The sequence below is a fragment of the Alligator sinensis genome, unplaced genomic scaffold (assembly GCF_000455745.1).
Source record: "Alligator sinensis unplaced genomic scaffold, ASM45574v1 scaffold607_1, whole genome shotgun sequence".
Taxonomy (NCBI): Eukaryota; Metazoa; Chordata; order Crocodylia; family Alligatoridae; genus Alligator; species Alligator sinensis.
Genome location: NW_005841935.1, coordinates 1,235,310 through 1,245,779, shown reverse-complemented (window position 1 = coordinate 1,245,779; position 10,470 = coordinate 1,235,310). Strand labels below are relative to the sequence as shown.

Sequence of the window (10,470 nt, the reverse complement as noted above, 5' to 3'; positions counted from 1 at the left end):
TTTCTTTAAATTATTCACACGTGGCGGCTAGTGATTGGCTTGCTAGCCGTATAAAAGGCTTGGGTGGTTTCCGCCCAAGTTGGAGACCTCCAAGGAGAACCCCCACAAGGGAGGACTCCACGAACACCAGGAGGAGGAGACTTCACGTCTTGTGAAGATCTCTAAGCGCTGCGGAGCCTATTGGACCCAGTGCATTTCAAGCAGGCAACAGGGGTCTGATCAGCCTCTAGCCTCTCCCCGTTGCCAAGCGCAATCCTCGATGTATCCCTCTTCCCTGCGCGCAAAAAGGATCCACGGAGCCTCGACAACTCCGTGGGAGTGATCCGAGTACTGTCTGAGTCCTCAAACGAGGATTTAAGCGGAGCTTTGCCTGGGAAACTGTCCAGCCTACACCGCGACCATCTTCGGTGTAAGTAAACAATCTTGAATCAACCATTACGCATCCGTGCCTAATTCTAGCGTGTCGCCTGCTTTCTCCGACCCAGCGTGCCCGGGCTGCTGGCCACAGCCCGTGCGGCATGAAAAAGGGCCCGGATTGCTCCCGGCCCGCACAGACATAACAGGTATCTTGGAAATACGGTACTATGAGGAAAATCAGTGGAATGATAGAATAGGTTATACTGGTGGGAGTGGCATTCTGCATCAATGACTACATCAAATCAAATAGGGTAGGCTTTTTGTTCTTTTTTCGTGGGGGCGTGGGGTGGCTTTTTCCAATTGGTGAGGTACCATAGAATCTCTGTGGATAGAAACTCCATGTTTGAATGGGGATGGCGAGGGGGGAAGTATGTTTGGGGATATACTATTGATTGTCCCAATCCCATTGTCCCTCCTCCTGACCAGGATGGCCTCAGCAAGCTAGAAATGCTGGGTTTGAGAGGGGCTGCAAAGACAGAAAATATGATGATAATGGGCGATTCCAAATAGTCACGAATAGATTGAGTCAGTCAAACATCAGGCTACAATGCAGAGATCATATTTCTTGATGTTATAATAGAGTTTCTCAAGTAGTTAGTCCTCAAACCTGCAAAAGGAAAGGCTATTATTGACCTAGACCTAAGTAGTGCACAGGATTTGGTACAAAGGGTTAAGTGTTACTGAGCTGTTCTGCAGTAGTGACTATGTTAGAAGCCAGAAACCTGCCAAGAAGTCAGTTGGGGCTTTGGGTGATCAAGGTGTAAAAAGGGTGCTAAAGGATGACAGCTGTTGCTGAGAAAAGTAAGTGCATTCTTTGCATCTTTCTTCACTATTGAAGATGTTAGGGAGATTCTCTGACCAGATCCACTCCTCTCTAGGGACAAGTCAGTGGAGCTGACTTGAACTGATGTTTCAGTAGATAATGTTGTAAAGGAAATTGATAAACTAAACAGTAGCAAATCACCAGGACCAGATGGCATTCACCCTAGGGTCCTTCAGAATCCTAAATAGGAAGTTGCTGAACTCTTAACTGTAGTAGGCAGCCCATCACTGAACAGCCTTGGTACCAAAGGACTGGAGGGTTGCTAGTGCGACTCTCATAGTTAAAAAAGACCCTAGAGGAGGTGCAGGGAACTACAGCCCAGTGATTCCAACTTCTGTTTCAGGAAAACTAGTAGGAACAAAGAAAGAGTTGTTCAGCACGTGGATGAATTTGAATTGCTGGGAAGGAATCGACATGGCTGTCAAAGGGAAATAGTGCCTCACCAAACTACTGGAGTTCTTGAAGGGTATCAAGAAGCAGGTGGCTTAAGATGTTCCAGTTGACATAGTCTGTTTGAACTTCCAGAAAGCCTTTGACAAGGTTGTGTCCCGTCCCGTCCCGTGTGTGTGTGTGTGTGTCCCCCGGCAAAGGCTGTTAATGAAGTTAGGTGGTCATGGGATTACAGGGAAGGTCCACTCATGGATTAGAAATTGGTTTTAAAGTTTTAAAAAAGCCAAAGAGTGAAATATAAATGGTCAGTTTTGGGGATAAAAAGAAGTAAACAGCAGGGTACCGTAGGGTTCTGTGTTGGGACCAGTGCTGTTTGCCAGATCATTTATGAATGTTAAAGGGGGTGAGTAGTGAGGTAGACAGGTGCAGATGGTGCAAAATTATTCTAAGTGGCAAAGACCAAGGTGGGATATGACGAGCTACAGAAGGATCTGAAACAGTTGAGCAAATGGGCAATTAAATGGCAAATTAAGTTCAATGTAGATAAGTATCAAGTGATGCACATGGACAAAAATAATCCAAACTATACTGTGATGGGCTCTATATTAGCTGTCACCACACAAGAAAAAGATCTGGGAGTCATTATGGGCAGTTTGCTATGCAGCCATCAAAGGTAAACAATGTTCAGGATTATTAAGAGGGAAATTGTGAACAAAATAGAAAGTGTCATTATGCCCCTTTATAAATACATGGTCTGTTCACAACTTGAACTGTGTTCTGTTCTGGTCACCACACCTCAAAAGAGGATAAAGAGGAACTAGAGAAGTTACAGAAAAGGACAACAAGGATGACTAGTGGAATGGAGGTGCTTCTGTATGATGAGAGACTAAAGATGTTAGGTCTATCCAGTATAGAAAAGTGATGCTTGAGGTGGGGCATTTAGTATTTTGTAAACCCTTATATAGCGAACCAAAAGTAAAAAGGATTTTATTTACTTTTTAGCATATAAGACCTAGGGGCCACAAAAATTAAACGAGTAGGTAGTAAATTTAAAACTAACAAAGGAAGTTCTTTTTCACAGTGTGTTACTAAAGTGTACAATTCATTACCACAAGATGCAAAAGCTGACATTTAGCCAAATTCAAAAAGGAGTTGGACAAATTCTTAGAAAAAGATGCATCAATAGCATGTCAGTTAAGGGTACAGCCTCTAAATCAGAACTTCCTAGACCTTAAATTCTGGAGGTTTTAAGTGGGAAAGGAACACTAGAAAAAACCCTGGTCATACCCTGTTCACTTTCCCTTTCAGCAGCCACTCTTTACCCTTGTGTGACACAGGATACTGGGCTAGATGCAACCATGGTGTGACCCACTAAATGGCAATTCTTACTATGTCTTTATTTTATAGGAAAGCCAAAAGGAACTTTGAGGCAGCCGGGGTTAATGATTATACCAGATGAAGGCAGTAGAAGACCTATACCTACTGTGCAAAGAAGCAGAGGGAGTTCATATGGAATTGCTAAACCCAGCATGGAGACATCTCCATATGTTTTGCCCTCAATAGTTGGAAGTGGACCATCCAAAGAGGCTCCAATGCAGAGACATGTGACAATGATAAACAGGTCTGTATGTGTGCATATGTAGCATGATAGTTAAAACATGCAGGACAAAAGGATTATTGATCTGTTGGGTCTGTCTGAGTGAGGAACCCTGACTTCCCTACTTCTGGAGTGGCACCCCTTGAATGGCTATATTTGTTTTGTAGTACTCTGAGGGTACATTTTTTACTGTTAGACAGGGAAACTTTTTTCCCCAAGAATAGACACAGTACATAAATTTGAAGACCAGTATTTGTGTGGTGATTTCATATGTAGTTATCAATGTTGCTACAAAAATGGTTTAGCTGTACCATTGTCTACAGCTACAGATGCAGACATGCACAAGTTTTAACTTGCATAAGATCACTTGGGTGGCAGCAGCAAAACCAGAAATAGAACCTAAACCACCACCTTCCAGGTGTCACCTACGTTCAGGTGTCACTTATTTGCACTCACACTGATTAAAGCAGCTAATGCCAGGGGTGCAGCCCTTGGTGCCATTTTATCCGGCTCTCAGTGCTGCCAATGGGTCTTAGAGTTGTCCTGCATGCATTGCATGTGATGCCTGCTCTGGGACCACATTGCTTGTGGCACCTGCTCCAACCATTTGGGGACCGTGTGTCTACTCCATACTGGATTCAGTGCATGTGAAGGAGAGGGGTGGAATGGTCCTAAAGTGGGTGGCACTGGCACAATGATGTACAAGATGTACTCCAGCTGTTATGGGACACACATTGAATCCAGCATGGAGCAGACCTGTTTGAAACAGGCACCACATGTAGTGTGGTCCTAGAGTAAGTGTTCTGGGGGATGTGTTACATACAGCACCCGTTCCAGGACATGCACTGGATCCAGCTTGCAGGGCCAGTCCGTGGGCCTGATCCAGCCCCTGGACTGATACTATACCACTCATCTAACCCACAGGGTCAAGTGTCTTTGACATCCCTGATGTATGTAGTTTAGAAGTCTTAATTTTCTTTTGTTTATGTTTTGCTTGGGTGTTTTACACACAATTGAAAGGAACAGAGTATGTTGGCTTAAGATCTGAAAATGCAAGCAGATACACAGATGAAAACATTGTGCTAAGATAAAATAAACCATCTTTTTATTTGTGGTATTTTCTTGTATACTGCATACTTCTAAATAAGATGTGCACCTTGTTTTTTTTTAAAGGCAAATTTTAGGAAAGAAGAATTTTTGATGGTTATGGCCCAGAGGTAGCTTTCTTGGAAAGGTTGCAGCTGAAAAATGGCTGCTGCTTCTCTTGGCAAGCAAGCAAGCAGTAGGGGCAGTATCCACTACTAACCTTCTCATAGCTACTATTGAATTCACAGCAGCTTTTGCATCTCCACCTGAATTTAGAACCTCTAATGGTTGGTTTGAAAGTTAATGTTGTCTTTTCTTTTCGGAACATTATTGCTCCTCTTATAGGATGTTGACTAGTTCATTGCTAATATTCAATATGATATGCACAATCTCTAGTTTCTGTTTAATGCCAAGAAATCATCTTTGGGATAAAATGGAAATGTATATCAAAAGATTTAAAGTATTGTAGTACTTTACTGTAAATCCTCCATAATCCACTAAATTGAATCCACACATTGAAGCACAGGCACCAATTTTTATTTTTCCTGGGGAGGAGCCCTGTGATGGGCATGTGGAAAGCTTTATGCATTTCAAATGACAGCCCTCTTCCCAAGGGGGCCAGGGTCCCCAGCGCCTCTGCATTGAAGTCTGACAACTGGTATTTTCCTTGGTCTGTGGACATCAGTACATAGAGCGCAGAAATACAGATATAGATTTTTTTTTTAATAGTCTTTTTTTTTAAACATCATTTTAATGAGGCACACAACTGAAAAAGAATAGCATGTTTAGATGTTGATCTTTCATTCTCCTGTTACAAATCTATCGTGCAACTGTCCTTTGTCCAGAACTCTATTTTGACAATCTGGTGCTGTACTCCCAATGACGACTGGCTTTTGACTCTCTTGGTAGAAAGCTATGCTTGGTTCTGCTGTTGAGGTAGTTAGCAGAACACTAGAGAATAATTGTCAATTTTCAAAGTTACTCTAACATAACAAGCAATTAAAAAAATCAAAGAAAGCAAATTTAACAGAAAGCTCCTATATTTTAAACAGCAGAAGGTCTTTTTTGCTTAGCTCTTTTCACCCTTGAATGCAGCATCTGACTTGCTGGGTCTGGATGATTCAGATAAGGGCTTTAGATGCTGTTTTGCTGGGTTAGCATTACACATGTTTTCATTCTTTGGTTCTTAAATCCAGCTTGGCTATCAGAATTGCTGCACCATCATTTCTCTTTATGTATTGCTTATTGATGCACCGAGTCATCAAATGATGATGCAGATAATGTCCTTGTTCCATCATTGTGATTGGGCTAAGTTTCCGAATAGCTTTGATTTATCTCGATAATACTCCATGTATTATTATTGTGATTAGTTAGAATATAGCAAATGTTTGAAGCAAGATGTGAGCTGTCTGCTACTTCCCCTAAGGCATAGCTGTTGTTGATACATATCAGTATGACAGTTTAATCTCTCACGTATTAACTCTTTTTTAAAAAACCTGAAGGGAACAAGCAGAACGTTCTGTTCGACAACAATGGGTGTCAGGGAGTGTTGGGAGATCGGAGTGAGAAACTAGCAGCAAGTTAATTTTACTCTTGAAATAGTGGGGTTTTATTTAATCCTAACTCTTGCTTTAAGAGCAGTACAGGCCCCCAGGTGCATGCATCTGAAGTATAGGTATTGTATAGGTAGATCTGTTTGTCTTGCAAGACAGTAGATTTGCACCAAGACATTATCTGTGAGTGTGGCAGTTTTATGGCAGATATATGGAGGCCAATTCTTGTGACAGTTTCTTCTGCATTTATCATATGTGAAATTTGTATCTAACAGTCTAACATGTGGTTCAGGGTTCTTCCTGAGATTTCTTTTCTTCTGCACATTTGGCTCTTCTTTCCTCAAAAGCCTTCATTCCATACTTAATAGACTGTTTCCAAGTGCTTTGATCCTCCATAATCTCTTCCCAGTCATTTGGCTTAATGTTAATTGCTTTCATATCTCTTGAGAACATCTTTGAAATGGAGATATAATGCCTCCGTGGTCTTTCCTGTAAAGAGTTATCCATGCAACAAATCCTTGGAGAATCCATTTTCAACATGACGAAGCCATCCAAGTCAACACCAACTGAGGAGAAAGAGAATGAATGCTTAGAAAGTTGGTATATTCTAATACCTCAGTGTGGCAATTCTATACTGTCAGATAATTGCTAGGTAGCATAAGTGAAAGCTGTTGAAGTGCTTTTCTTGAATAGTGTATGCAGGATGTGCTGCCATACAAGTGTTGATGGTGTAAGCATGGTATAGTTTGACCATGGTCTTAACAGTTAGTGTGTTCCATGTGTTTGCTCTGCATGGTCATGATACCTGTATTGGCAAAGCAGTAGGCATTCAGTTCAGCCTCAAGTGACAAATTATTGGTAACAATGGAGCTAAGGTATATACACTTAATTACAGCATCCAACATATTTTTGCCTATTGTGATTTGCCAGTGAATCCGTGTTCTAGCCCAGTGGTTTTCAATCTGCGATCTGTGGACCCCTGGGGGTCTGCAGACTTAAGGGGTCCACAAAAGATGACTGTGATCAATCAAAAGTGTGTGAATACCTACACTTGCTATTCGAAGGTGTCTGCACCTCCATTCAATTATTTTTTAGGGGTCTGCAAATGAAAATGGCTGAAAACCACACTTCTAGCCCATGTTTTTTGTTTTGATGCTGCTTTGGAAGACCAAACTTTTGGCAGGCATACTCAAAGTGACTCATGAGGTTTTGAAGGCAAGAAGGACAAGAAGGCCTGAGCCAGGAGGGAGGGAGTATCTGTGAAGGAGCAGCTAATTGCTTAATTGATAATGAGTTAAGCTGCTTTGTGTTTTCCTCTTAGGCTGTGGGTACTAGTCCCCCTTGTCTCTCCTTGCTCCTCCCTCCTGTCTGCCCTGCTGCCTTCTGTCTATTGCTTGCATACCACACAGCGTCTCTTCCCTCCTGCCCCACCCCTGTCCCTGCCAGACTGCTAAACAATAACTGGTAAGCTAACCGGTTATCACTGCACTAATAGTTTAACCTTACACATCCTTAGTAGATAGCCAATCTCTTACAATAATTTGAAGAGCCCTCTACTGCTGACAAGGTTAAAGGCCTTGGTCAGGTCAATGAGGATCATTTACAGAGGGGTCTCCTTTGTTCCCTTGTTCCCTTATTGAGTCTGTGGTCTACCAGGCTCCCAAATTCTTTTCCATAGGGCTTCCATCCAGCCATGTGGCCCTCATTTTGTATTTGTATTTGATTATTCCTTCCAAGGTGTAGTACCTTGGATATGTCCGCATTGAACTTCATTCTGTTAGCCTTAGTGCAACTTTCCAATATGTTGATCCTTCTGAATTGCTCTTGCATCCTCCATGTTTGCAGTCCTTTCTGGTTTCATGTCATCCACAAACTTGCTCAAGAAGCTTTCCATGCCAGCATCTAAATTGTTAATAAACATGTTGAACAGCACTGGGCTGAGGACAGACTTCTGTGGAACTTGACTTGAAACCTCCTGCCATTCTGCCATGGACCTGTTGCTTGCAGATATTAAGCCAGTTATCTATTCATCTTGTACTTCTGTCCATACCACACTTCTCCAGTTTGTTTGAGAAGGTCATACGGGACCTTATCAAAAGCCTTGCTGAAATCCAGATACACTATATCCATAGCATTCCCTTACTCTACCCAAGAAGTTAACTTGTCAGAGAAGATCAGGTTTGATATGATTTGTTTGTCATAAATCTGTGTTGGCTGCTGTCAATCAGCCTTTCTTCCTCCAGGTCTCTGTGAATGGCCTTCCTCTAGGATATGCTCCAATCACTTCCCAGGTATTGGAATGAGGCTAACCAATCTAGTTCTCCAGGTCCTCCTCCTCTTAAAAAAAAAAAAAAAAAGAGGGGCACTATGTTGACCCTTTTTCCAGTCCTCTGGTACCTGGCCTGTCTCCCATGACTTCACAAAGATCGTTGCCAAAGGCTCCAAGGTTTCCTCTACTAGTTCCTTCAGTACCTGGAGATTGACGCTCATGTAGCCCTGCTGACTTGAATTAACTGAGGCCCAGCAAAAGCTGTTTGAAAGTCTCTTTTGTTATCTCCTATCAGCTTGCCCACTTGCTTAACCAGATGATCCCCATTAGGTGTCTGGTAACTTCATTTTTTGGGGAATGCTGCTTTTTCCTAGGGCCCTGCTACTGGCCTGATTTGTTTGTGGCTTTACTTGACTCCTCAACAGTTGGAATACCATCAAGCTCTTCAAGAACAGACAGACCTAATAGTTAAGGACCGTGTCAGTAACATCACTTTCCCTTGAACAGAATTCAAGATAAGGTTCTATCCATCTTTCAGTCTACTATGTTTTTTGATGCTGTCTTTAATTAAACTGATATCTTTGCAGTCAGACCTATCGCTGCCTTGATCCCATCATACATGCCTGTTTCCAGTGTCAAATGCAGATGGAATCTTTTTGTAGTTACAGTCAATAATTGTTGGTACAGTGTCTTGATTAGGAATTCTTTCAGAACCATTCAATGGATTCTCAGTTGTTCTGAAAAGATTGTTTCTAACAGCAAAGCCTATTCCTTATACATGTGTATCTTTGGGAACTTTCTCTTGCCAGAAGAGTGTGTAGTGTTGTTGTCCTAAGGAGCTAGTTGAGGCCAGGGGTGCATCTTGCAGGGCTGCAATATCAATGTTCAAACTGTTTAATTCCATTAATTAGAGCGGCTCTGAGGGCGTCTCTGTTTAAAGCACCTGAAGCATCTTGTGTATCAGTGTCTCCATGCTTCAAAATGGCAGTGGGGGCACTTTAGATGAAGCTTGTTGAATGAGCTTTAGATAAGGTGCCCCTGCTACTGTTTTGAAGCGCAGGGGGGTGCTGATATACGAGATGCAGGTGGCTGCTGGAGTGCAGTAATTGCCATGCTCCAGCAGTCTTAATAGTCTGCTCCATCACGCTGGAATTACAGCACATCGGAGCAGCCTCCCTGCTCGTGTATAGGCACCCTATGTGACTATGAAGTGCTGTATTTTTGAGGCAAGGCTAGTATATAGAGAGCTGTCAATCCACTGGATCATGATGTATGCATTAAGAGGTTTAGTCAGGTGCCTGTTGAATCTGTTTGTGGCTGACCAGCCCAATTTTGAGTGACACAGCTTATTGCAAGTTTCACAGATCCATGTGTTGTCTGAGTTGGAGTCCAAGTTTACAGCACGCTGCTTCCTCCTTTCTCGCTTTTCGCCCACCCCCTGGATCAGAGCTGATGCATGCTGAGTTGCACCCAGTACCACATGTTCCTTCCAAATTGAACAGGACTCTGCACATTCCTCCCAGCTTTCTCCATTGAAGTTGAATGACTTCATATCATCTTTGCTCATGTTGTACTGCCATAAATGGTGACCTTGCTTTCTAGACCTGTCTTGAATCTTACTGCACAAAATATTCTTGGGAATATGGTTTCCTCCCACTTTTCTGATGTGGCAGAGCCATCTCAACTTCCTCCTGATAATAGTTTCTCTGTGTGTCAGTCCTGCATGCTCTAGCTCCTTTCTTTTGGCATTTTGTCTTCCCACTTTTATTTTCAGGATTTTGCGCTGGCATTTTATGGGGAAGCTGTTCAGTCTCTTGATGTGCCTAGCATATGTAGTCCATGTCCCTGAACCACAAAACAGGGATGATAGCGCACGAATCTTGTAGATTTGCATTTTCGCCTTAATTTTTTCCTTGTATGTTTCTAAAATAGCCCAAAAATCTTAGCTGATCTTCCGATTTTGTTAGTTCAGTCTGAAGGTCAAGATTTCTGCTGATTGTAGAACCCAAGTAGCAAAAGCTGGCAACAAAATGCCAAGAGATTTACCCACCAGAGTGGGGTCAGGCACTGTTTTTTCCACCCTTTAATATATGAGTCTTCTTGAGACTAATTATCAACCTGAAGCTCTTGTGTGACAGAAAATCTTCCCAAGAAATTTTGCAGGGAAGATTCACTGTGGACAGCTGCATCATCCGGAAGCAAGAAATTTCTCGGAACCAGCTCTTTTACCTTGTTTTTGTTTGCTCTACACCTTGCAGTGTTTGAACAAGTCTCCATCTACTCTGGTTCAAAGATGAATGCCATCATTGGTGTCCTTGAATACATGAAGAAGCAG

General features: G+C 42.4%; 1 protein-coding gene across 1 annotated transcript in view; it reads left to right on the top strand.

Annotated features, from left to right (window-relative positions):
* The window catches only part of TDRD7 (tudor domain containing 7), a 99,920-nt gene that overhangs the window by 31,474 nt on the left and 57,976 nt on the right, over positions 1-10,470 (top strand). The window contains 1 exon segment of the mRNA XM_014518017.2: positions 3,038-3,251. Coding sequence (XP_014373503.1) covers positions 3,038-3,251 — 214 coding nt within the window.